General features: G+C 34.2%; 3 protein-coding genes across 3 annotated transcripts; 2 read left to right on the top strand and 1 right to left on the bottom strand.

Annotated features, from left to right (window-relative positions):
* Positions 1-1300: 1300 nt before the first annotated feature.
* atp5f1e (ATP synthase F1 subunit epsilon) lies at positions 1301-2285 on the bottom strand. The gene is made up of 3 exons (XM_067373178.1): positions 2146-2285; positions 1766-1890; positions 1301-1589 (listed from the first exon to the last, which is right to left on the bottom strand). Exons 1-2 carry the CDS (start codon positions 2175-2177, stop codon positions 1767-1769), a joined length of 156 nt encoding a protein of 51 aa, XP_067229279.1. The 5' UTR covers positions 2178-2285; the 3' UTR covers positions 1301-1589; position 1766.
* Positions 2286-3307: 1022 nt separating this feature from the next.
* chmp4ba (charged multivesicular body protein 4Ba) lies at positions 3308-12881 on the top strand. The gene is made up of 5 exons (XM_067373900.1): positions 3308-3644; positions 8324-8501; positions 8718-8832; positions 9698-9818; positions 11155-12881. The coding sequence occupies exons 1-5, from the start codon at positions 3461-3463 to the stop codon at positions 11217-11219; spliced, it is 663 nt and encodes a 220-aa protein (XP_067230001.1). The 5' UTR covers positions 3308-3460; the 3' UTR covers positions 11220-12881.
* Positions 12882-14127: 1246 nt separating this feature from the next.
* On the top strand, positions 14128-27942 carry ahcy (adenosylhomocysteinase). The gene is made up of 10 exons (XM_067373414.1): positions 14128-14285; positions 16329-16519; positions 17364-17439; positions 19638-19790; positions 21855-21967; positions 22142-22349; positions 23352-23439; positions 25602-25719; positions 26869-27063; positions 27259-27942. The coding sequence occupies exons 1-10, from the start codon at positions 14258-14260 to the stop codon at positions 27388-27390; spliced, it is 1302 nt and encodes a 433-aa protein (XP_067229515.1). The 5' UTR covers positions 14128-14257; the 3' UTR covers positions 27391-27942.
* Positions 27943-27964: the final 22 nt, after the last annotated feature.

The following is a 27964-nucleotide window of genomic DNA, read 5'->3' on the forward strand; positions in this document are numbered from 1 at the left end:
AGTGAGAACATTCAGTGGCCCCAAAAAGTTTGTAGACACTTAAAATACCCTTCAAATGGATGTTACGAATTACATTGCATTAGATATGAAATATTAAACCAAGGGGCATCTGAACCAACAGAGCTTCAAATATGACCATTTTTGAACATTGTTTTATTATTTACAACCTACTGAAATGTATTTTTATATTTTATTAAATTGAATGACACTGTTTCTCAAGTGTTCAAATATTATTTGGAGCCACTGTACATAGCAAACTGTGAAATATTTCTGACCTCCAGGAGAAAATGATGAACTACACAAATACAAATAATATTCAAAATTCAGATATAATCTTCTAATCTTTCAAATATCATTTCAAGCAGATGCACACTACTGTTTAAAAGTTTGGGGTCGGATTTGAGGTCAGAGATTTGTACCCAGGTGAAAAAAAGTACACTTCCATAATGTACTTACAGTTCTCTATTTCTGCGCACTATTTTTGTAATTAATATGCTAAAAATTCTTCTTTAGTACTTTTCAAGATAATCTTAAGAACATCTAATTGTAACATTACTCAACTGTGCTATTTTGAGAAACCATGAATATGAACTAAAATGTGCTTTTAACATTCTCTCTCTATATCCCCAAAGAACGCAATACTATTTCTGTATGTTCTGTAATAAATCTACAGATATATCTTGAAGAAACTTAATGGAAAAATTGAGTCAAAAAATTCTCTCATTTGTGTGGTGTAATAGTACTATATATAGGCTTAAATTCTTTTGTCATCATTTGTTTTTAATATATTAAGCAAAGGCTGCATTTCTGTTTCTGATAATTTTGCTCATTCTTTAATAAAAGCATGTTATTAATATAAAATACAACTGTTTCAAAATATATTTGATGTATCTGCATACTTCAGTGTTTATGTTTATAATGCTAAGAACTTATTTTCCTTTTCATTATCAATTATGTCAAGCACCCACCAGTTTTTCATTTATGAAAGAAAAATAAATGTTAAGTTTTTTTTTGGTCATCAGTAAGCAACAATCTATTCAATTTAAGAGGTTTTACATAATGGAAACACTGTACATATTTTAATAAAATATCAAATACATTAATCTCTGAAAATCCTGCTGCTTTTTTCATGTAAAACAATAGCTAACACATCTCTAGTTAAACCTGATGTATACCATATAGACTGAGAAATATTAAATTATATATAAAGCACATTGATGAGACAAATCTGCTCAAATCTTATGCCGAGAACATATTGCTAAAGCTTTAAATAACTACCACACAGCAAACAACTTAACAGGTTTAATGTCTCTTTTTGACTTTAATAGTATGACTTGCAAATAACAAGCAAAATTGATCTGATAAAATAACAGTAATGCTCCCATTTTGCTCAATGCATGCTTGCTAAACAGAAAGCTCTCCAGACCAAGAACACACACAGAGTAAAGGCTGTTGTAGTTTGAGACTCATAATTTATTATCAAAAGAATACAACTATTTTCATTTAATCAACATAACTGCGGGTCTTGTTGTAAATCCGACAGAGAATGTATATGGAGAAGCTGGGATTGCAGGGTGTAATTACAGCTCCTACAAAAAAGAAGAAAATAAAACAATAACAGCATATAAAATAAAATCTTACATAAAACAAACAATGAACAAAAAAAGTAGGTCTAAATGGTCAGTTAATGCATCACTTTCTACAACTGCAGTACAGTTCAGATAAACACTTAAATTGTTATTCAGCATAGCATTATAACTCTTACATTATGCAGTCTTTACTTTTGTGACCTTCACATTGGATTCTGCGTTTTTAAGCGCCTCAATTTTGATCTGTGGCTTCAGCGCTGCCCGCAAGACCCTGGCGCAGATAGCTGAGTACCTGATGTAACTGAAATGACAAGACAAATATTAAATTACAGAATAACTCAAGCAAAATTGCTCTTATGAATATGTGCATTGTGATTCAAATTCAACATGACGCAACTACTATAGTAAAATACATAGCTGTACAGAGCAAGGCCAAACCAAATGTACAGCAGATAACGTTATACTTTAGAGCTTCACGGACTACAAAACGTACAACGATTAAAATAGAAATTACACCGCTTTTAATGTTGTTAAATGTTAATTGTCATTCTGATACCTCAGCCCTGCTTGTCTCCAGTAAGCGACCATTTTTGCGTGCAAATGTGTGTCTTTCGTCCGTCAAGTGCTGCTGTTCGTTTTGATCAAGGACGAGGACAAGGCCTGTGCGTTCACCGGAATATACGTCATAGGCCAGCGTACAACCGCATTGGCTGGCAAACATGCCAATCATTAAGTAGCTTAAAACGAAAAGGTTGAATTTTGTATATTAATATTTTATTTACAGGTAAGTTTTATTTACACAAATGTAGATTTTTTTTTAATATTCCTCCAAGTTTTGTGGCATTAAAAAAAAATAATAAAGTGAAAAAAAGTCCCTTGAAACTCCCGTTTTTTATATATAAACATCATTATTTGTTATTATATTCCGAATATACGTATAATATTTAAACAATCTTGCATCTGCATGAACTAATTATTAATAGATATTTAATAATATATAAGAATGTATTTAAATCAGAGGGTTCTTTTATTTTGTAGATCCGCTAACTTTTCTTTATCATAGTTTTTTTTATAAACATTATTTTATTTATGGAAAGTTTTATATCCATAAATGTAAATATATGAAAAGTAAACCCCACTTTAACCATTTCAAACAAAAATTGAAGATGTATTTAAATACAATTTCAACTTCTGTTAACAAGGAAGCAATGAAAACTTCCAGAATTTGCGCCATGTTTAATATTCTTCCTTCCTTCCTTCATTTATTTATTTGACCTCTTTTCTTTTTTTCTCTTCTTACTGTACTCTTCTTATTTTTAGGATTATTGTTCAATAGATTTAATTAGGTTTCTTACATATTTCTTCTGTTTACTATTGAACCATAATTTCTTTTTGTTTGAAATATTGTTTATATTTTTTGTATGTTTTTCCGACTTCTTCTGTTTGTTAATATTGCAATAATAATAAACAAACACTTAGTTACGACCAATCAATATTATATTTAATAATAATAATGATAATAATAATAATAATAATACATGCTTCAATTGCTTTTTTGCATTTACATTAATAAAAAACAACATTATTGTTTTAAATCATGGATAAACAGTAAATTTAGTAAAAAAAAAACAAACAAAAAAAAAACATTTGCTACCAACGTGACAGAGCGGAGACGTTCATACGTCATGACGTGAGTCATGTTCTTGTGACGTGATGATGTCATGCGGCCTGGGTTAGAGAAGAGGAAGCAGAAAACAACAACAAGCCTGTTGGGTCAGTGACAGATAGAAACCACACTGAGGTGGTCAGTATAGACTAGCAGTCACAAAATCAGTCTTATATCAACCCTTGCTTGTCGTCCCGAGGGCAAGATGTCTTTGTTTGGGAAGTTATTTGGCAGCAGTGGGAAAGGGGGTAAATCTGCCAGCCCCCAGGAGGCTATCCAGCGACTGCGAGAAACTGAAGAAATGTTGACCAAGAAACAGGAATTCCTGGAGAAGAAGATCGAGCAGGAGCTTGTAACGGCCAAGAGAAACGGGACGAAGAACAAAAGAGGTGAGCAATGAACTGGGTGACCTGGCAATAGATTAGCACGTTGGCAGTGTGAAATGAGCTTCGCGTGCTTGTTTAGTTGCTTTATAGACTCTTTATTTTTACTGTGTTGTGTATTAGACAAATGAATTAACTAATGTATGTATATTTTAAACGAAATAATATAATTAATGGACTAATTAACTGAACTAGCTGTCAGAATACTGGGATATATGGGATATGTTTTTAAAGGACGATAATATGCCTTTAATTTGATCAATTCTCTCCATTAGTTCACCTTTGACCTTCCCTGGTATCCATGGTGATGACAAACATGTACGTAATGATAGCTGACTCAGGGACTTTCCTCCAGAAGTACTTCAAACAAAATAAAGGAAATAACTTATCATATTATTAGTAGATGTAGATATATGCATACTGTGTGTGACAAATGTACTTTTTACAATACATCAGTTGAAGATATTGATTCACACTCTCATTTTGGATTAAAATGGACATGACAGAAAAAAAAGAACCTGATCATATTTTACTTTATTTACAAAACCCAAATGTTTCTGAAAATTAAAATTACATCATTAATCTTTTAAGTATTTTAGCAACATTTTGCACTCACAAGTCAAGAATTGCTCAAAAGCCCCTCATATATCACCTTCTTTAATTTGAGAACACAAAATTCGAAAAAACACAAAAAGAAAACATTCGAAAGATTTTCAAATTATTGCCCACATTAACTTTGTTTTTTTGATTTGATATGTTTATTCTGTATTATTATTGTTATTTTGTTCCTTATCTCATTCTCTGAACTGTTAAATAATGTTCTGTCCTTTCATTTTCTGATTTGACTGTTACTACTGATCTAAATACATTTAAAAAGAAACTGACCTTCTGCTCAGATCATAGATCAGTATGATTTCCATTAGTGTCACTTTCCAGACTCTGTGAATGATGTAACACAATTACAAGAAGTATATTTATAAGGCTGTTTTTTCACTCCCATCGATACTTCTAGAGAAATCCAGAGATGGCTCCATAAATTATTTCAGTACAACACGAGGGCCACGTTAAAGAGCCATCTGGGTTGAGGCCTGTAATTCAACTCCACATTTAAAGTCCCCAGAACAGAGTAATCAATAATTGATCTGATTATCCTATGAGGGCTGCTGGGACATGACAGGTGACGAAGCTGATGGTGTGACTGCTAGGGGTGTGGGACTGATGTGTTGTCATAGTTCACAATTCCAGTGCCTTCATGGAAAAAGTGTTGAATATGCATTGCCTTTGTGTCAGGTGACGTCTTTGGAATGCCCTTTCTGAACGTGCACATGACGTAAGAGTCTGTTTAGGGTTTTATTGGAGTTTGCAAACATGATACATTCAGGTCACATTCCATCCATTTCATAAACACAGCGGCTGTTTTATCTTCTAAATGTGAAGTGACAACTCAAATCACTGTTGTGTCAATTTTTAGAATTCAAATCTGTTAAAAGTAAAAATGCAACGTGTTTATGTGCTGACTTTTTAGGGGTGATTATCACAAAGAACATAAAATCTAATGTTCCAACGTCCTCCGATTTTAAAAAAAAAAAAAAAAAAAAAAATATATATATATATATATATATACTAGGGCTGTACTAGAATAATCGAATATTCGAATATTCGTTCCGTGGGGTGGCATTCGATTTTCAGTTTTGAGATTCGAATATTCTTTTTTTTTTTTTTTTTTCCCAACACGTGACTTCCGTCGCGGACTCATTCTCACTCATAAGACAAAATAAATCCCTTATATAGAATAAAACTAATTGTAATAGATATTACATTTTGTGTCATTTTAAAAACAATTAATTTATTCTTATTCAACTGTTTATAAGCTTGCTACCATGTTCTTTATTTATTACAGTTCATTGAAATCACTGTGTGTTACTAATTTAATTTCTGTTTTGGGATTCATTTGTTTTAAAGAAATGTTTGTTATTAATACCTTATTAAAGTTCTTGCTCTCAACAGACTTTGTGTTTTGTATCACTTGTGCACTGTCCGTTTTCAGAGCATAAACCTGCCCGTGTAATGCATACCGGAAACTGTTCTATTTAAAAGATTATTAAATGTTTATTAATATTTAAAGAATGTGTGCCACCTGATCATATTGCACCAAATGCAACACTGCACTCCACTGGGTCTGCCGCAACATATTTACGATGCCGAAGAGTGAAACGTGAAGTCGTGAAAGATGATACAAATGCAAACCGACACTATTATTATATATTTAGCCCCACCCACCGAAGCTTCGAATATTCGATATTGATTGCCACCTAAGCTTCGAAGCTCAAAAAATGGCATTCGAAACAGCCCTAATATACACACACACACACACACACACACACACACACACACACACACACACACACACACACACACACACACACACACACACACACACACACACACACACAGTGGCATGAAAAAGTATGTGAACCCCTTGCAGAATCTGTGAAAATGAGAATTATTTTAATAAAATAAGAGGGATAATAAAAAATGCATGTTATTTTTTGTTTAGTACTGTCCTGAGTAAGATATTTTACATAAAATATGTTTGCATTTAGTTCATAAGACAAAACAATAGCTGAATTTATTAAAATAACCCCATTCATAAGTATGTGAACCATTTATTCTCAATACTGTGTGTGGTTACCTGATGATCTACGACTGTTTTTATGTTTTGTGATGGTTGTTCATGAGTCTCTTGTTTGTCCTGAGCAGTTAAACTGAGCTCTGTTCTTCAGAAAAATCCTCCAGCTCCTGCAGATTCATCAGTTTTCAAGCAATTTTGCATATTTGAACCCTTTCCAGCAGTGACTGTAGGATTTTGAGATCTGTGTTTTCACACTGAGGACAATTGAGGGACTCAAACCCAACTATTAAAAAAGGTTCAAACATTCACATCGTGTTTCCTTCTGGAGCATCAGTGAATGTTTGAACCTTTTTTAATAGTTGCGTTTGAGTCCCTCAATTGTCCTCAGTGTGAAAAGATGAATCACAAAATCATACAGCCACTGCTGGAAAGGGTTCAAAAATGCAAAAATGCTTGAAAACTGATGAATCTGCAGGAGCTGGAGGATTTTTCTGAAGAACAGAGCTCAGTTTAACTGCTCAGGACAAACAAGAGACTCATGAACAACCATCACACAACATAAAAACAGTTGTGGATCATCAGGTGACCACACACAGTATTGAGAATCAATGGTCACATACTTATGAATGGGGTTATTTTAATAAATTCAGCTATTGTTTTGTCTTATGAACTAAATGCAAACATCTTTTATGTAAAATATCTTACTCAGGACAGTACTAAACAAAAAATAACATGCATTTTTTATTATCCCTCTTATTTTATTAAAATAATTCTCATTTTCTCAGATTCTGCAAGGGGTTCACATACTTTTTCATGCTACTGTATAATATATATATATATATATATATATATATATATATAACACAATACATAAATAAATACACAGTAAATAAATAAGTCAATCAGTCACATATCTTGCCTAAATCTCAACATGGGGACAAAACATGTAGACAGGCATCATATTGCACAGCTAAACTGGCCACTATTATTTGTTATTTATATGTTTTCATTTTAGTTAATTTTTTAGTAATTTTTTTTTTTTTTTTTAATTAAGTATTAGTTTGAGTTATTTTAGTACTTAAACTAAACAAAAATAGAAAAGGTTCCTTGTTGGCAACTAGCTAAAATAAAATACGTTTTAAGTTTTTGTATACATTTTATTTTATTTAATGTTTATTTTTTTTCAAATAATGCAAGTTTTTTTTTTTTTATGTTTTTTTAGTGGTATTTTTAGTTTAGTTAATAAAAACCATACTTATAAACACTTTAAAACTGAATACATTTATTTATTTATTTTTCATTTTATGGTTATGAGAATGGGTAGTTTTTGCATAATCATTTTGAAAATAACGTCACAATGCAAAAAAAAGCAAAACATAATGGTCCTAAAATAGGCTTTATTGCCTTTATTAATTTTTTTAAATAATTTCTTTCTTCTCTTCTTTTTTTTCTTGTCCTGGTTATATTCTTCACAGGCTTTGTAGGATTTAATCTTTTTAAGTAAAGCATGTCTGTACTTGTCATTAATGCATAATTAGGCTGCCAACCACATTCTCACTAGAAAGCAACAGGCCTTTTTCCTCTTTTTTTGCAGCTCACTTGCCTGATTAAGTTTGGTGAGTTTGCCTCATTTAACCGCACCTGTACTGAGTCCCTAACTCTGCACCACCCTGAGAAATATTGACAGTAGTAGACTTTACTTAATCAAATCTGTTGTGGATAAGAGACCTCGTAATTTTAATTTAGTATTGGGAATCTTATGCTGTGGACTTTCCATTTTACCTTTATTGTACATTATTTTCTGTGCAAGCAATTCCTTACTAAAGCGTCTTGCACAAATAACAAGGTTATAGCAGGACTGGCAGCTGAGAATGCATGACATTAAATCTTAATAGGAAAAAAGGAGCTTCAAATAAAATCAATTGACCTGTAATAGTGTTCTTTATATAACTCTTTTAATTTAATGTTATGCAATAAAATTCCATGGGGCTCCCAAATTCTTTGTATTTTGTGTTTTAATCATACCATTTACCTTTCTTCCTTTTTGAAACAGCTGCTTTACAGGCACTGAAGCGTAAGAAGCGATACGAGAAGCAGTTAGCCCAGATTGATGGCACCCTTTCTACCATTGAGTTCCAGCGGGAGGCGCTAGAAAACGCCCACACCAACACTGAGGTCATCAAGAATATGGGTTATGCTGCCCAGGCCATGAAAACTGCCCATGACAACATGTGAGGAGTTTCTTCTTTTCTACCCTTTTTGTCCCTATCAGCCTCGGTGTGTCCAGGTTTTGGGTTTATCATAAACAAGTTAAATTTACCAATGCAAGCTATTGGAATTCTGTATGGTACTTTCACATGGTATATAGCTAAATAAAATGTTAAATACATTGGCAGGAGATCATAAAGTTGAGTTTATAATTAAGTCTGTTGTCTGTGTACCTTCAGGGACATTGACAAAGTGGACGAACTTATGCAGGACATCACAGAACAGCAGGAGCTGGCACAAGAAATCTCAGACGCAATCTCAAAGCCTATTGGTTTCGGGGAGGAATTTGATGAAGTAAGATTAAAACGAGCAAACTTCTTGAGTTTTCAGGTCTAAATGGGTCCAATGCATTTGTTAACCAGTTTCTGAGGTGCTCAGGGAGGCACTACATCACATTTGTGTTAGAAATGCTTATACAACTACATATTTGTGCCAAAAACACGTTTTAAATCTGTTAGGTGCAGCTTTTTAAGAAAAAAAAAAAACTCTTGATGAAACATGTTTGTTATGCCTGACATCAACATGCAGTGAAAATCTGACATGCACTACTACTCAAAAGTTTGGGGTCACTAGGATTTTTTTTTAGATGTTTTTGAAAGAAGTCTCTTCTGCTCACCAAAGCTGATGTTATTTGAGTAAGGTAAAACAGTAATATTGTGAAATATTATTACTTAACAGAAGATATAAGTTATATTATTTAAAATAACTGTTCTGTATTTGTAAATACTATTGTAAATATATAAGCTGAATTTTCAGCATCATTACTCCTTCAGTCTTCAGTGTCACATGATCCTTCAGAAATCATTCTAATATGCTGCTTTGCTGCTCAAGAAACATTTCTGATTATTATCCATGTTGAAAAGAATTGTGCTGCTTAATATTTTTTGTGGAAACTGCAATAATTTTTTTTCAGGATTCTGTTCACAAAGAACAGCATTTATTTGTAATAGAAAACTTTTGTAACATTATGAGTGACTTTACTGTCAATTTTGATCAAATGAATGCATCTTTCCTGAATAGAAGTTTTTTCTTTCAAAGCAATTCTTACTCTCCCCAAACTTTTGAGTGGTAGTGTATTAAGTGATGTACATACTCTTAAATCCAATCACATTTGAGAGGCATGTAGTATTAGGTATAAACGGATTGTGTGTTTTTTCAGGATGAGCTGTTAGCTGAACTGGAAGAGCTGGAGCAGGAAGAGTTGGATAAGAACCTTCTGGAGATTGGAGACAATGTACCACTGCCAAATGTGCCCTCTACATCCTTACCTTCCAGACCAGGTACACACACACACACACACACACACACACAGACACACACAGACAGACACACACACAGGTTTGTTTTGCTATCTTAGAGATTTTTATATCAGGTCAATGATATTTGTATCTCCCTACACTACTCCTAAACGTACCCATCACAGAAACATGTGCACATCATTAGATTTAAATAAAAACCTATTTTGGCTGAGATAAAACTAGCGAGGACCAGTCAATGTCCTCACTAGTGGGTTGAAAGTATTTCACAATACAAGTGAGGACATTTAGTCCTCACAAGTATAGTCAAAACAAGTACACACAGAGACACACACACATTCACACTCATTGGGTTTCCTGTTTTATGACATACTAGGGCTTTTAACACTTGATAAAGTTCACCCTGTGTCATTATAATCCCTGGGTAAACAGAATCCTGGGTTATCATAAATTACCTGGGGTTAACAATATCCTGGGTATTCATAAGATGACGTTTCACACTGTAAATTCCTAAACCCTGGGTTAACAGTCTTATTTACATATTTGTGGTGTCAATGTCATTGACTGTATAAACACAGTATGTGACCTTGTTTAAATAGCTCTAGCATTGCACATCCTCGTTTTGCCAAAAGTACTATCAGGTTTATACTGAAAGGACATTTCGGGTTATAAAGGTAAGAATGAAACAGTCTCTTCTTCACGCAAATTGTCGCATTTTCTGTCAACATTTGACGTTTTTCATCTTTAACACAAAAGCGGTGCTAACCCTGCTCCGGAGCGGGGTTTCATAACCCCGGGTAAAAAGCGGCACTAACCCCAATTCTAAATTTAAAATGTGAAATGCTCCTTTACCCGGGGTTAAAAGTTGTGTTTAGAACGACGATAACCCAGGGTTAAACGCAGTGTGAAAATCCCTAATGATTGTTATACTGTACAAACTGTATATTCTATCCCTTCACCCTAAACCTTCCCATCACAGAAAACTTTATGCATTTTTACACTACAAAAACATCACTTAGTATAATTTATAAGCTGTTTTCCTCATTTAGAACAAAACATGTTGACAATCAATATCAGATGTTGCCATCTTTGTGGGGTCATTTTGTCAAAATTACATAGTGTTTAACTGAACTACACACACACATGGTGTTTGGGAACAGACATCTCTTGATTTATATTGGGGCGCAATCTAGTTTTACTGCGTATGTGACTATGTTAGGGAAAGAGACTGTAATTGTTCATAAAAAAAATAAATAGTAACTTATTTAAAATAATAATAGTATAATGTTGTAAATTCAAAAAGTAAGATGTTGCTTCACGTGCTTGAATGCAGTTTTTGAATGTCTTTTTCTGATTGCAGCAAAGAAGAAAGAAGAGGAGGATGAGGACGACATGAAAGACCTGGAGGCATGGGCTGCCAATTAATGATCGTTCTGCTCCACCGAAACCCATACACACTATACAAGGCATAAACCTCACTCCGATACCTGTTACTAAAGGACCTGGAAGGACTCTTCAGTATGTTTTACAGTATGACGTCTTTGTCTCTAAAATAGGTTAATATATAAACACACACGAGAGGAAAACAAAAACATAAATGCACCTGCTCAAAAAAAAAAAATAAAAAATCTCCTGCCAGGCTTACAGTCGACACACTCATCTAAGCAAGTCTGAGATTTCGCCTCTTTTCTCCTCATCTCTGGACTGTTTTGACATGAAAAAGGCTTGTTGTAGATCAGTGTTTGTGTCCGTTATCTGTAGTCATAACTTCCGTCACAAGGAATCCTCCGCTTGCTCCAAGAAACCAATACACTCGGAAACCCTTTGCACGCAGGGGATGGTGTCTGTAATGCTCTGTCGCATTTTTGGAGAAAACATGGTATATTTCAAGTTTATTTCACACAATACTCATTGTTCACATGCACACATCCAAGTTTTGTTAAAAGCACTGTAAGCCCTTTTTGATTCTCTGCATCGAGCATTTCAGATGGTGACACAAGTGCAGGTGCTTCCCACGTCCACGGGACGTCCTAGATCAGCACTTAGGCTTTATGACTATTAGACTTGGTCTCCATTTTAGGGCTGAGGTTGGCATGAAGGTGTCACGATCCACCTTTAAACATGCATCAGGTTTGAGCGGTGAGAGGCTTCTTCTACTGTACATAGCATCTCTCTTTAATGGCATGATGGTTTACGGTCTCTTGACAGCATGGGATTCCTATATTGAATAGGTCTCTTCACTCAAGAAACATACTGTATTTGAGATAGTTCAGAAGTACTCTTAAGATGTCTTTACATTAGAAGTGGTTTATTGAAATGGGTGTTGTATTAGGGGAAAAAATGGCTTGACATGGCTTGTTGTAGATTTCAGATTTTTGTCTAATTTTTGAGGTTTGAATGCATTTCTACCAGGACAGACAGCACAGATTAATGTAATATCATGCTTTATTTTACAGAGTGCACTACTATGATGTTCTGGTATAGTGGTTTTTATTATTTTCCCTCCCCTGAGATTCTATAAAAACATTTATTTATCACTCTGAAGGTTTCATTCACATTGTTTATTGTTTGTTTGTCATTTTGACACTCATTTATGTTGTCCTTTCCTGCCTTTCAACTTTACACTTATATTAAAGTTTTGCCAAATTAACACTTCTCTGGATTTTTATTTGCACATTAGATGTTCGTTTTTGTTATTTTCATGCACTTCAAAGCATCAGTGTTTAGCTTGAAAACATTTGAATATGTTTTTCACGTATTGAAAATTAATTTGTAGAAATGGTATATCCAGACAAGACGCCTGAGTGTACATCTTTTTTATTTGAATATACTGTTACATGCATACAGTCAGAAATCTTTCAGAGACAATAATGGAATATCTTATGGTACTTTTTGGTTTCTTTCTTGAGGTGGAAAGGAAAACTAAGCAACATGAACTGTGTGTAGTAATGGAAACTGATTTGTACAAGATACAAAAGATAAGCTTCACTATACATTTGTATGTTTTCATTATATTGTAGGTGCTGGATTTGTTATTGTTATATCATTATCATTATAATCTCATTTATTGTTATTAAAATATTTTTTACTGGGTTTCTAGTGGTCCTGGTACATGATTTAAAGAGTTCAACTAAAACGAGACTTCAGAACAGTAAGAACACGTATCTGAAAATGTTCATCCATATGCACTATGGTTCATTTTTTTTTTTAAAGAAATTAATACTTTTATTTAGCAAGAACACATTAAATTGATAAAAAGTGACAGAAAAGGCATTTATAATGTTGGATGAATTTCTATTCATCAGAGTCCTGAAAAAACATCAGTTTACACAAAAATATTTGGCAGCACAACTGTTTTTAACATTGATAATAATAATAAATGTTTCTTGAGCAGCAAATCAGCATATTAGAATGATTTCTGAAGGATCATGTGACTCTGAAGATTAAGAAAATGTTAAATGTTAATTAAATTAAAATATTTTATATTCATTTAAAACATATTAAAATAGAAAAGATTTATAGATTGTAAATATTGTAAATATTTTAGATTGTAATGATATTTCACAATACTGTATTTTGATCAAGTAAATGCAGCCTCAAAAGCATTAAAAAAAATCTTACCAAACCCAAACCTTTGAAACAGTAACTTGTGTAATAATCTACCTCAACATTTAAATACAGATCAGACAGTTGCATTTAATAATTTTATTATTGACAGGGTGTTCTGTAAATCTGTCAGTGGTATGTAGGTAAATCTTCAGTCATTCATGCTTAATTTCATCACACAAAATCACAAACTAGGCCATTTTAAGATAGGGGATAAACATGTGGCATATTTTCTGTACATATTGAATGGACTTTATACAGGGGGCCCTAGTGTTATCCAAATAACCCAAAATAAGCCCTGTTTAGCGGAAAATGCTCATAATGGCTCTAGTTTACAGGGATTATACTGGGGAAAAACACTTATTCATTTGCTTTATAGAGAGTGCAAAGCAACTCAAACTGGTTTTGTCAACAGATTCCGTTTTTAAAACAGTTTTAAACTGAGACATTTGTGAAAAGTCCAATTAGCAGCTTTGTTCTCACAAGCTCAGATCCGTCCTCATTATGTTAAATATTAGTAAAACACCAAAAGCCAGTTGAAACTTGTACTTGTGTATTATTCAAGACCTCTCCACATTCCAAATGATATTACACACCTCAAAGCACCGTGAATTCTTATAGGCTACCGTGGGATCAAATAAACACGCCCACTACAGTTTATTTAGAGCGTCAAGGCGTTGCATAATTCGGCCAATGAGAAACGACATCCAGCATGATCTCATGAATATTACAACAACCGGTTTATACACACTTATATTCAAGTTCACATAACAGCTACCTCCTTCTGCACTCACTCAGGTCCACAGCCGGGCTCAACACCAACTCATATCAGGCTTACCTAACGACAGTACATCAAAATGTCAGAGAAGCTTCCATTCAAAGTTGGTTAGTATATGTTTATTTGATTCTTGACTTTACATTAAGCGTAATGCTGTTCTGCAAAACCATGCAAGTCATATATTTACCGCCAATGCTAATTAGCTGAGTCCTCTCTTGGTGATTTCTGATAAGCTCTCTAATAGCCTCTCGACAAAGCCTAAGAATCTTTACAAAAGCGTCTTCGGTTGTTTTTTTGACCGAGCATGAATTGTTGCAAATCTTTAGTTGCTAGTACTTATATAGTGTAACACATGGCAGTCATTATCAGTGCTGCCTTGCACGAGACATTTTATTGCAAACCCGCCCCCTTAAATCACTATTCGCGCACTAAAATATGTCTAGTTTATTACTATAGCCATTTTATGAGTACTCCCAAAGTATTATATATGATTTTATATGTAACACCTGTCAAACAAGCTAGCGTGGTCCCATTCGGAAGACGTGAAGAAGAAAGTTTGGAAGTTGTAGTTTTTTGTGTGCACTGGAGGATCGCCTCCGCATGAGAACTGCTTCCCTACCGAACTACACTTCCCATAATGCAGTGGTCAAACGCGCCGCCACTTTTCATTGAACGTAGTCATTCCTTTTCACGAATCGGTTCCTTTGAACAGTTCGTTTTGTAGATTCGGCTGGTCTTACGTCATCACTTAGATTAAAACGCTTGAAATGTATGGAAATATTGCTGTTTATTACGGGATTTAGGTTTAGTTTTATCAACAGGTAATAGTAATTTTATGTTTTCCAGTTCTGTTTGTTGTTGTAGACCATCGAACATAGTCATTAGAGCCTAAAATGATTTATATATATATATATATATATATATATATATATATATATATATATATATATATATATATATATATATATATATAAATACATTAACTATATTAAAATTAATTTAAAAGCTGATTATTTAATTATCTACTGGCTAAAAAGTGTTTGCCCTATTTCATTAAATGTTGTTTATTATGTTAATTAAACTTTCAAACAATCTATTTCCAGCTCGTATCAGTGAAACCTTCGGTTCACTCCTTATGAATCCGTACAATCGATTCATTGAGTAGGTCCAGCTCAAAAGAACGATTCGTTTGCGAATCGGACACCCCTGGCGATTCAGAGTTGACCAAACATGAATATCATGCGCTAAAACGGTGCACTTCGATTTATGACAAATTAAACACACTAAGTTCATATCTTAACAGTTGTTTTTGCGTCATGTTTAGTCACACGTCAGCATAGTTACGGTGACGGACTTGGCACCTGTCACTCAGGCATTTTCATCGTCTGTTGTTGTTCTTCAGCAAACCTCTCTGATGTTCTCAGTGCAGATAAGGCAGAAATAATTCAATAGTAAATCCAGCCGGACTTTGCTCCATAGTCTTGAAAGTTCAGAGTTCGGTTTTCAAAATCAGTGAAAGAAATGTAAAAAGTTTATTTATTAATAGCCCGTTCTGAAGACATTCCCAATGGTCAATGGAAAGTGAAATTATGGGAATTAATGAAGTTGTATTTTAGTTTACATTTAGAAAACTCTGAAATGTTGCTCAGATCTTGTTTTAGGTTAGCAGTTGAGGTAAAAAAATTTACTTTCCGATCGAACACCATTTCCTTTAGTAATAACACATTTGTTCGACCACTGAATATTAAGGCAGATGTGTTTTCCTCCATGTCTGCTGTGGTAACAACACTAGTAGTACAATTAAAATCAGTGAGATTGACTGAGAAAATGGGTAACCTCTTGGTTAAAAGTGTGCATGAAACCAAGCACCATCTCCTTTAGACATGTTAGGTATGCGGTTTTGGGTGTCATCTGTTGAATTCCTCTTCTAGATGTCCAAATATGAGACACTTGACACTTCAAAGACCTCATGTTATAATGGACATGTATATCTCTTGTGATTTGTAGTTACTATTTAACATATCCTGAAAACCAGTGCTCACAAATGCTTGAGCCAAAGTTTACACAATCTGTACTGGTTTGCCTATTTAATTTAATCATTCTTTCTGTTTCCTCAATGTAACATTTGTTGTCATTTTCTCTGTGTCCAGCTGATATCAGCCTGGCCGAGTGGGGACGTAAAGCCATCGACATAGCTGAGAATGAGATGCCCGGTCTGATGAAGATGAGGGAGCTCTACGGCCCGACGAAACCCCTGAAAGGTGCTCGAATCGCAGGCTGTCTGCACATGACTCTTCAGACCGCGGTGCTCATTGAAACCCTGACCGCTCTGGGAGCTGAGGTGAGGAAACAACAGCAAAAACATTAAAGAAAAAGATAATTTCTTTAATTCCCTTATTTCCAAACTCACTGTATTTGCATTAAAAAAGTGGCATGTTGCACCAGGTTTGACATTTATTTGATTATGAATGGTCTCATTTGTATTGGAAAAAACTATTAACATTCTTAAAATTTTTATTAAATTACCAATAGCTGACAATCTTTTTTCCAAAAGAAAATAATACTTTTATTCAGCAAGGATGCATTAAATTTAGAAGTGACAGTAAAGACATTTATAATGTTGCAAAAGATATATATTTTATATTTATGAACTTTCTATTCATCAAAGAATCATGGTTTTCACACAAATATTAAGCAGCACAACTGTTTACAACATTGATTATAAGAGGAAATGTTTCTTAAGCATCAAATCAGAATGATTTCTGAAGGATCATGTGACACTGAAGACTATAGTAATGATGCTGAAAATTCAGCTTCCATCACAAGAATAAATTACATTTTCAAAATATATTCAAGAACATTAAATATCTTACTGACCACAGTATTGTACCATGGTATTCTTTGAAATGTAAATGCCATGCTATATAAATGTTGTTTCATATTATTAATATATGATTCAATCACATTGCCATAGTACTTTGTTTTGGAAAGGGACAGTACAGTTTTTTTTTTTTCTTACTCATAGATGCAGTCTGACTGAAATGCATCCCTCCCTTATTTCCTTTGTCAAGCTGGAATTTCCCAGCCCGGGGCCATACTTTATCAAACATGAAAGTTATGAAACTATGTATAAAGTCTGTACAAATCACATGATCTCATTCCTTCTTGATCTCTGTCTGCTGCAGGTCCAGTGGTCCAGCTGTAACATCTTCTCTACCCAGGATCACGCAGCGGCAGCCATTGCTAAAACTGGTGTTCCAGGTAACAGGTGTTTGTGTGCTGCACTGTCGGTCTGTTCTGTAACCACGGCTCTGGTGTAATCCTGCGGACTGTTTGCTCTAAAGCTGCGTAATCAAATGTAGATAAGAGGAACACGGGGTTTAGAGGCACATCCAGCTTAAAGCATGTGCTCCATAGCAGAGTAAAACCTAGAATCAGCACAAATAAGTTTAATCATTAGATTTGACTCAATTTTTTTGAAGGACTAACATGCAAGAGCGGGCAGGCAAAGACGGCTTTATCAACTTCATCATTACAGCTTTCAGTTGACAAGACTTTTCCAAAGCTGTTTTTAAGCACTGAAAACTTGAAAGGGATTCAAGCTGAATGATTTTTAGGTTGAAAGCTGGCTTTTTATAAAAGATTACAAAATGTCGGTCTAACAACATCAAACAGATTTTTAGCTCATGCTTTTCCAGATTCTCATGCTAAATGCCTTTTTCAAAGGGTTAGTTCACACAAAAATGAATATTCTGTCATCATTTACTCACCCTCGTGCTGTTCCAAACCCATAAGACTTTTGTTCATTTTTGAAACACAAATGAAGATCTTCTCAATGAAATCTGAGAGCCCTCTGTCCTTCCATTAACAGCTATGCAACTGACAATTGACGCTTTAAAAAGTTTTATAAAGAGATCCTAAAACTAATCCATATGAATTGAGCGGTTTAGTCCAAATGAAGAGACACAATCTTTTTATATGATAAACAGATTGAATTAAGGATTTTATTCACATATGTCAATGGAGGAACAGAAATCGCTCAGATTTCATTAAAAAAAAATCTTCATTTGAGTCCAAAGATGAATGGAAGTTCATGGAATGCCATGAGGTGAGCAAATGATGACAGAAATTTCATTTTTGGGTGAAACCTTTAAGTCTTTTCTTAGGCAGCAACTTAAATACTCCAATAAGCATAAAAATACACATGTATTATATTATAATAACACATGCATATTGAGTGAAATAGTCTGTTTTTAGTTAGATTAAATAGCTTAGCACTGCGTTTTTAAATACATTTTAAACGATTTTATCAACATTTCTCTTTTTGTCTGCTATCTTGGATGGATTTTTTCCCACTGATCACAGTGCATTACAAGATTGCCTTCTCCACAAAGGATAAACCTAAATGCAAGCCTTAAGAAGGTCTTTTAGTCGGCAGCATAAGTACGTTGATAACCTTTTGCAACTGCTCTCGTGTCAGGTGCTTGAATGATGCATTAAAATGCTGCCTACTAGTTCACTATGTTGTGGAACAGAGCCGATGAATACTAGTTAAGACCTTTGAGCAACAATTGCATGTTTTTTTTTGTCTTTAGACTAAATTGCAGTTTACAGATTTGGGATTTTCATATTTTCATTCAGAGGAATATCTTAAACTGTGAGAACTGAGGTGGTTGACAATAAGCATGTCAGAATCTGATGCAGAGTAAATTTGATCGCCAAAAAGATTCAAATATCTTTACATAACCAAAAAAGAACAATATTTTCTGATATTTGAGTGATGGTAGTGGTGAACAATACTGTTATATGTTCAAAAGTTTGGGGTTAGTAAGAGTTTGTTTGTTTGTTTGTTTTGAAAGAAGTCTCTTCTGCTCACCAAGGCTACATTTATTTGAACAAAAATACAGTAAAACAGTAATATTGTTAAATATTATTACAATTTCAAATAACTGTTTTTCTATTTTAATATATTTTACAATGTAATTTATTTCTGTGACTCAAAGCTGAATTTTGAATCAATGTTGAAAACAGTTGTGCTGCTTAATATTTTTGTGAAAACGGTGATGATTTTTTTCAGGATACTTTGAAAAGAACCATTATAAATGTCTTTACTGTCACTTTTCATCAATTTAATGCATCCTTGCTAAATAAAAGTATTAAATTCTTTAAAAAAAAAAAAGAAAAAAAAAAGACTAAACCCAAACTTTTGAATGGTAGTGTAAGAGAATCATGCCACTTTTTGGATTAGGTGACTTTGCATGCATTTTTTTTTGCATTTAATCCATATAACTTGGTCAGATGTAACTTTGAGTGCACCTGTATATTCAATCTTGTTCTCAATCGCAAACCTAGCAAACCCAGTGACCAGTTCTTCCATGTAAGTATCTATAGCAGCCAGACACAATTCTGATACGTATCTTGTTGTCTAATGTGTGTGTATTGTTTGTGCTTTGTTGCAGTGTATGCCTGGAAGGGAGAGACTGATGAAGAGTATGTGTGGTGCATAGAGCAGACCATCTACTTCAAGGACGGTCAGCCTCTTAACATGATCCTGGACGACGGTGGAGACCTGACCAACCTGGTGCACCAGAAATACCCCAAACTGCTTGCAGGTATAATATAGTCTGCTTTTTGTTCTGTCATCATCTACTCGCCCTCATCTCGAACAGCCAGAAGTCAGGAGGAGTCATTTAGACTACTCATATTGTACTTTATTGCACAAATTACTATAATTGAGTGCGTTTGCATGCATGTTAAACCAATTATGCTTAATAAGCCGTCAACGAATGTGGTCATGTAAACGTGGTAACCCATTTTCTTTTATTGGAGTAAGGTCATAAACGGCTCAAGCATAAACTGGTCAGGTAGTTTTTTGCCTCTTAGCCCGATTTTGCATGGCATTGAAACGCATTAACCTGCTTTCTGTCGGCTTATTGAAGTGCGCATATGTGATGCGTGACTGCAACGCATTCTTAGTGCACATTTAAATGCATCCAGACAGAGTGAGCACTTTGCAGGAAAAGGAAGAAAGAAATATCACAAATGCAGACTCTTTCAAGACTCAGAAAATTGTAAAAAAAAATGTGTTCTCATCTCGTGCAGCAGAAGTAGAACTGCATGAAAGAATAACATATGAGCCGTAAGGTTCTCGCTGACATTTTGCAAGCTTTATTTAACATCACAACTGACATAACATGGAATTTTTGATGTCAGTACAGGGAAATAACCAGATTTATTCATAAAAAGTAGTTTAAACGCAGTTTACTTCATTGTCAGTTTACTGGTTTGCATGTAAAACTGGTTATTTCAATAAGCTGATATTTGTGAGTAATCAGCTTACTGGTGTGCATGTAAACATGCTCATTGTGAATTTCCATTACTTGCGGCTTACTGATGCTTATCATACAGTTGCACTGTACTGCTGTTTTATGGCCACTAGATGGCAGGCTAAACCATGATCAAGCCATTCCATTATCAACCTAGCAAAGAAAGAAATCATCACTAGGTGCAGTCACAAATATGAAAAGCATACATTACAATACCTGGAGAAGGGGAAGTTTAGAAAACTATCCAATGTGACCATCTTTCCTGAATCCACTGTCCATTTAAACATATTTTACTGGACTGTAACACTTCTACCCTTGTTGAAAATTGTTTTATTCTGTTGATTATTTTGAAAACTAAACCTCTCTCTCGCCATGAATATAGCCATAGAATCTGGAATGATGTTAAAAAAAAAAAAAGAGAAAGAACGAAAGGAAGGAAGGAAGGGGAAGTTCCCTACAGTATCTGTTGTTTTATTGACATAGAGTGGAGGTGATGTGGTGTTAGTTTTACTCTATAAATGTCAAATTTATGAGGCTACTCCATTTGACCTCTGCCCTTTAGTAGGGTTAAACATCTGGGCTGGTAATTTTTTTTAACTAGGTCGCACTTTGATTTCCCCCAGTTAGTGAACAGTAAATAGCACTGGATATTAAATTAATGCCAAATGTTGCATAACTCTATCAAATAAGGACCTGTGTCATTGTTATCTTTTTTACTTATGCTGCTGTTCAAAATCAGCAAGGATGCATTAAATTGATCAAAAGTAAATTAAACTAAAGTGACCATAAAGATATATCCACAAAAGATTTATATTTCAAATAAATGCTGTTTATTAAACTTTCTGTTCATTAAAAGGGTCCTGTAAAAAAAAAGTTTCATGGTTGCCACTAAAATATTAAGCAACACAGCTGTTTTCAACATTAATAATAAGAAGAAATGTTTCTGAAGAATCAGGTGACACTGAAGACTGGGGTTGATTCATGTTAATTCACGTTTTTCAATGCATATGGAAACAGCACAGGTCATTGTGTCTCTAGCATCATCTAACATACTCAAATAATAGCCAGTATCTCTGTAAAACGGCACAAAAAAATTAAGACCTGCAATGATTTTGCTCCTTGTATCTCAGGTGGCTTAGTGCCCAGAATGTTTCCACATAGATTTATGGTAATATTTTTGACTTCTGCACTATAGTACATTTTCCACTGAGGCTAAAGTTGTCAGAATGTGTGTGACAGTCACTAAGTCTTTCCTTAAGTATGTCTTGGATTTGATTTGGTCACATCAGTTACACCAGTGAAGGTCAAGCTAACCTACACAACAATAAAATTTTATGGGTAATCTCTCAGGAATCAAGGGCATCTCTGAGGAGACCACAACGGGAGTTCACAACCTCTACAAGATGTTGAAGAAGGGAGAACTTAAAGTTCCTGCCATCAATGTCAATGACTCTGTCACTAAGGTAACCTTTTATTACCACAATATAATAATAGTACATGGTGTTATCCTGTTATTTCCCATGGTAATTTGATGTTTTGTTTTGTTCTGTTCACACAAATGTGAGCACTTTGTGCATTGTTATAATATTATGATATTATGACAGTTATTTGGGAATGACTTCTCTCCCCCCCTTTAGAGTAAGTTTGACAACCTGTATGGCTGCCGAGAGTCTTTGATTGACGGCATCAAGCGGGCCACAGATGTGATGATTGCCGGTAAGGTGGCAGTGGTGGCCGGGTACGGTGACGTCGGTAAGGGCTGCGTTCAGGCCCTACGAGGCTTCGGTGCCAGAGTCATTGTCACAGAGATTGATCCCATCAACGCTCTGCAGGCAGCTATGGAGGGTATGGTTTTTATGGTTCCTTTCCTTCCTATTTAAACACCTTACTTCAAATAGTTCGTATCAAAAATGATCATTTTTATCTGTGTTTTAGGATCTTTTTTTGTTATGTAGTGAAAGGTGATCAACTTTAGTTGCACCAAATGAAATTGCAAATAGTCAGTCCCATTTTGTGATTCTGCAAAAAACAATGCAAGATCAATAAAATTTTGCATTTTTTTTTAAAGATTTTGCTTAATTTTTATTATTATTATTATTAATAATAATAATAATAATATTTTATTTTATTTTACTTTATTTTATTTTTTTTTACATATATTAGGCAAGTATTTTTTTATTCTGTGGTTTAATTATAAGTTTTTGGTTATATTGCTCACCCTAAGTGATCATGTTATTAAAGCTAGATAGTACATTGTTAGGCCAGTTTAGCAAGCAATCTAATAACTTTTAGAGTTTTGAAAAAAAAAAAAAAATATATTATTTTTATTATTTTCGATTTGTTATGACTGAGTAAGGCACTCAATATCCCTCCAAGTCTGGAGTTGTTTTACAAGTTAAAATATATCAGAATTTGGTAAGAAATCAAAATAAACATAATTTTTGCGTTTCCTTTGTCCAGTATGATTATTGTGCATCTAATATAATACATAATATAGTAAATGTGTGTATCCTAATAAAATGATTTATTTCTAATGTATTAAATAGTAAGTAAAATAAATATATATTATAAGTATATCGACCACCCTTCTCTCTAAGATATCAGCATTGTCCATAAAAAAAATAAATAAAAAAAATCAATATTGGTCGACCACAACTGTTTTAAACAAATTTAAGAAACATACCATACTTTTCCATATAGGAGTCAAAGAGCCCATCATGAACCAACTTTATTTTTAAAGCATTTTGAAGGTTGCTGTAACCGCATGCCAGGCTAGTTTCAGAATAGTTTATTTCTATTTCAGAATAGAATATTTTTATTGGCTGCCTGATTGCTCTCATTCCACAGGCTATGAGGTGACCACCATGGATGAGGCCTGCAAAGAAGGAAACATCTTTGTAACCACCACTGGCTGTGAGGACATCCTCCTTGGCAGGTTTGTACAACATTAATCAAACGTACACCAACTAACAGATGTCAAGTTAGTGTGTGTGCATCCCCTCGAGAACTGAGAAAATTCTGTTTCTGATTCCAATTCCAGTTTCGTAATGATACTTAGTCATTTTAAGATGGATCAAATGGACAATATTTAAAGAACATTTCTTGTAGTAATTTCAGCAGCCTTTTTCCCAATGAGATCATTTTTGATTTTTTTCTTTTTAACAGCAATAAATCAAAAATTATTTATTGTACAACAGGTAATTACCCAATCAAATGAATTTTACCGACCTAGCAACAACAATGTCTTAAACATACTGTGGACATACACTTCAGGTGCCCAGAAAGCTACTAAAGACATATTTAAAACAGTTCACGTGACTACAGTGGTTCAACCTTAATGTTATGAAGAGACTAGAATACTTTTTGTGCGCCAAAAAAACAAAATAACGACTTTATTCAACAATATCTAGTGATGAGCGATTTCAAAACACTGCTTTTTTGGGTGAACTAACCCTTTCAGTCAAAATGTAATAACTCTGAAACGACTTCCTTTTTCTTCTGATGTCACTTAGGCAGTCTGGTTATTGGATGTTAGCTAATAGCCAATTAGCTGTTTATGCGAACACTCATTGTTTACTGTAGGTCTGGCTCCACTTCTGGTATGAAATGCCTGCTTTCTAGATGGATAAAATCAAGTTGATTTTTTTTTCCCCTAATTGACCATCCTACAAATATTTACACAACCGTTCAAAAGTTTGTAGTCTGTACGATTATTTTTATTTTATTTTTTTGAAAGAAGTCTCTGCTTTGATAAAAATACAGTAGAAACAGTAATATAGTCAAATATATTTACAATTTTTAAAATTACTTTTTTTATTTGAATACATTTTAAAATGTAATTTATTCTTCTGATGCAAAGCTGAATTTTACTCCAGTCTTCAGTGTCACATGATCCTTCAGAAATCATTGTAATATGCTGATTTGAAGAGAAACGTTTTCTTTTTATGATCAGTGCTGAAAACAGTCTTTACTGAGTATAAATGTCTTTAATGTCACTTTTGATTAGTTAATGCGTCCTTGCTGAATAAAAGTATTAATTTCTTTCAAAAAAAAAAAAAAAAAAGTCCCACATTTTTGAATGGTAGTGTATTTACATTTATTTACATTACACTCTCATGGCAAAAACATTTAGCTTCACACAAAGCTTAATCTGCAATCACAAACACAGCCTGATTTGTTGGACACCTTGCTAAAAATATTTATTGAATTCTCAGTCTACGCCAACTGTATATAAGGATGTCATCCGGCACAGCGTGAAAGTTAGTCAACAATGAATCCTTTCAGCGGTGAAATGGGCTTCTGCGTGTAACAGGCAGGGAGATTCATGTGCGGTGAAAGGACCCCCGGGCCAGCGATCAAACGCACACGGCATGAGATCTGGCTACATTATGTAGTGCGTGCCTGAGATTCATGCGCGTATGCTCTGTATTATTCTGTGCTTATCTGATGTTTATAAGTGGAGGTGAGCTGGTGGGTTGTGATGGGGTGTGGGCCTCTGTGATAAATGGCAGGGATGAGTACACGCAGGGGCCAGTAAAGCACAGCTGCTGTTTGGTATTATCTACAGATGTGAGAACTGTGTCTTAGATTCTCTGAAAGTTTTCAGAGCTGATGAGACATGTTTAAAGGTTGGCAATCTGCGAATGTCTGTCTGGCACCAGTTAAGCAAATGCAATCCAGGTGAATAGATTATGAGAGAAAAATGCAATTGCAGGGAAATATTTTAAACCTACATTTTTACTTCGGTCTGATTGCCTGGAAACGCAATCGCCCACCTTTCCTCAAAAAGAGGCAACATTCGTGGCTGTAGAATAAACGGTGCAGGATAAGTTACTTGTCAAGTTTAATATTACGGTTAGTGGTTTGTTTGAAATGCCAAGGCAAACATTGCTAATTTATTTAATGTTCCCTCCTGTTGGTACCACATGGCTGACCATTGTTCTAGATTGTTTTGATGTAAATGATATCGAGTATTGATATTGTTGTGCCAAGAGGTGTTTGAAATGGTGCCTTGACTAGAAATGTTTATCTTTGTCATTCATTCAGTCAGGTAGTGTAAACATCATGTGTTCATATGTGGGATTATTTTTCCCACAGACACTTTGAGCACATGAAGGATGACTCCATCGTCTGCAACATAGGCCACTTTGACTGCGAGATCGACATGAAGTGGCTCAATGAACATGCAGCGGAGAAAATCAACATCAAACCTCAGGTACAGGATTAATATTTGGTGGCTGCCACTCAAGACTGCACTAATGCATGGCATTTTTTTTGTTTGTTTTTAACCAGGAATTTAACCTAGTTTTCTTTAAATAATTTTAATTATTAATATTAAATAATTAAATAAGTAGTGTTATTGGTTAGACTTTATTTTATGTTGACGTAGTTACATTGTACTTGAAAAGTACGGAGTAATATTAACTACCTGTACTTAGTACAGAGTTATGGTTAGGGTTTGGTTTAGGGTTAATTACTTAATTATGCATAATTTACTGTAACTATAGTATAGCAAGTACATGTAGTAACCTTTGTCACCTTTAAATAAATGAATTGGTCTTTAAATAATTGGTTTGTTTTTTGTTGTTTTTGTTTAACCAGGAATTTGACAAAATTTTTCTTTACTTTTCAATAAATTTTAATAATTTTGTTTAATTATTAATATTAAATAATAATGTAAACAGGGTTTTCTCTGGGTCTTTGGTTGTGGTATAATATATCATACAGCTAAGAATATAATATAATATAATATAATATAATATAATATAATGTAATATAATGTAATATAATATAATATAATATAATATAATATAATATATAATATAATGTAATATAATATAATATAATATAATATAATATAATATAATATAATATAATATAATATAATATAATATAATATAATATAATATATAATCTTCACAAACACTCACAGAAGCATTTTAAAGCATTTTGTCAGCCGGTACTGGTACTGTAGAACAGTAGATATTATCACATTAAATGATCAAATAAATCTTTGGTGAGACAAATATTAATTTTTGGTGGCCAATATTTTGAATGCAGGACCACATGGTAGTTTTTATTTATTTTATTTTTTAGTTTAAATTAATTATTGCTCTTTTTAAATCTTTATTTTATTGGATTTTTTTTTTGAAAAAAATCATGCTGGTCCTCATGAACCAATGCATAAAATAGGCTTAAAATGAGTCTTGCTAAAATAGTAAAAAGATTTTAAATATTCAAAAAACATGAATTCAAAACTGACCCTATTTAGCTTCTAAATGCACATTCCTGGCTTTGCGAACGATTCAGCGTTTGTAACCAAACACCAAATTCCAGCTTTGACTGATCCTCCCCTTTTATACAGGTCGACCGTTACCGCATGAAAAATGGCCGTCACATCATTGTTTTGGCCGAGGGGCGTCTGGTGAACCTGGGCTGTGCCATGGGCCATCCGAGCTTTGTGATGAGCAACTCGTTCACCAACCAGGTCCTTGCCCAGATTGAGCTGTGGACTAACACCAGCAAATATCCACTGGGTGTATACTTCCTGCCAAAGAAGGTACAGTATCTTCATGTAGAAAATACAGCTGCTCTAGTCATATTGTCAGTTAATATGCACATTTTAAGAGTGTAAAAGGGTTGCAAAGCTTGCTTAATACACAAGCCAAGAAGCTAATCAGATGATATTTGTATCAGGGATACATGAATATATGAGATGTACATATTCCTCACTATGTCTTTTGTGCGTGTGTAGCTGGACGAGGAGGTCGCTGCTGCACACTTGGACAAGCTTGGCGTCAAACTGACCAAACTGACAGAGAAGCAAGCCAAATATTTGGGTCTGCCCTGTGATGGTCCATTCAAACCGGACCACTACCGCTACTAAGTAGCTTTGACCAATCACAGCTTCAGCTGTGGATGGGGACGGACTACACGATCATTGGCGGTTGTGCCACTTCTGCGGCTGTAATAGTGCTTAATCGTGTCTCTCACTCTCATCTCGAGTGCCTGCGAGCTCTCGCCAACGCCTTTTTGCTTTGATATCAAGTGCAACGCTAACTTGTGAACACATTGTCACTGTCTTGTTTGCATTCCTTGCTTTATTATACGGTTATATAAAAAAAAAAAAAAAACACAAAATTCTTCCATTAGGTCAGTAAATGAATATGCTGGTACATTTTGGTTCTTACTCTGAAGTGATTCCAGTTTGTCAGGTATCTACGAATTGAGTGAGGCTTGGCCTTTTGGCCATGCATACTTTTGAAAACCTGTTAAAATAATGAAAATTATGGGGGGAAAAAAAGTGTATTCATTTCTTTGTTAGCAGGCTGTGAGTTTGAGTGGGTCTGGGTAGCTTGTCCTGTTTCATTACATCCACTCATGAAGACCTGATGAAATAAATGTGGTGTTTGACTGGAACCTGCCTTGTTTACTTGTCTTTATTTCAGCACAGCGTTAGG

This window comes from Chanodichthys erythropterus, chromosome 21 (assembly GCF_024489055.1).
Source record: "Chanodichthys erythropterus isolate Z2021 chromosome 21, ASM2448905v1, whole genome shotgun sequence".
In the NCBI taxonomy this organism is placed as follows: domain Eukaryota; kingdom Metazoa; phylum Chordata; class Actinopteri; order Cypriniformes; family Xenocyprididae; genus Chanodichthys; species Chanodichthys erythropterus.

Coding starts and splice junctions, on each gene's coding strand:
- atp5f1e (XM_067373178.1), bottom strand. CDS start 2,177: ATGGTCGCTTACTGGAGACAAGCAGGGCTGAG. Junction 1,891..2,145: donor TGGAGACAAGCAGGGCTGAG/GTATCAGAATGA, acceptor TTGTCATTTCAG/TTACATCAGGTACTCAGCTA.
- chmp4ba (XM_067373900.1), top strand. CDS start 3,461: ATGTCTTTGTTTGGGAAGTTATTTGGCAGCAGTGGGAAAGGGGGTAAA. Junction 3,645..8,323: donor CGGGACGAAGAACAAAAGAG/GTGAGCAATGAA, acceptor TTTTTGAAACAG/CTGCTTTACAGGCACTGAAG. Junction 8,833..9,697: donor TCGGGGAGGAATTTGATGAA/GTAAGATTAAAA, acceptor GTGTTTTTTCAG/GATGAGCTGTTAGCTGAACT.
- ahcy (XM_067373414.1), top strand. CDS start 14,258: ATGTCAGAGAAGCTTCCATTCAAAGTTG. Junction 16,520..17,363: donor TGACCGCTCTGGGAGCTGAG/GTGAGGAAACAA, acceptor TGTCTGCTGCAG/GTCCAGTGGTCCAGCTGTAA. Junction 21,968..22,141: donor TCAATGACTCTGTCACTAAG/GTAACCTTTTAT, acceptor CCCCCCCTTTAG/AGTAAGTTTGACAACCTGTA.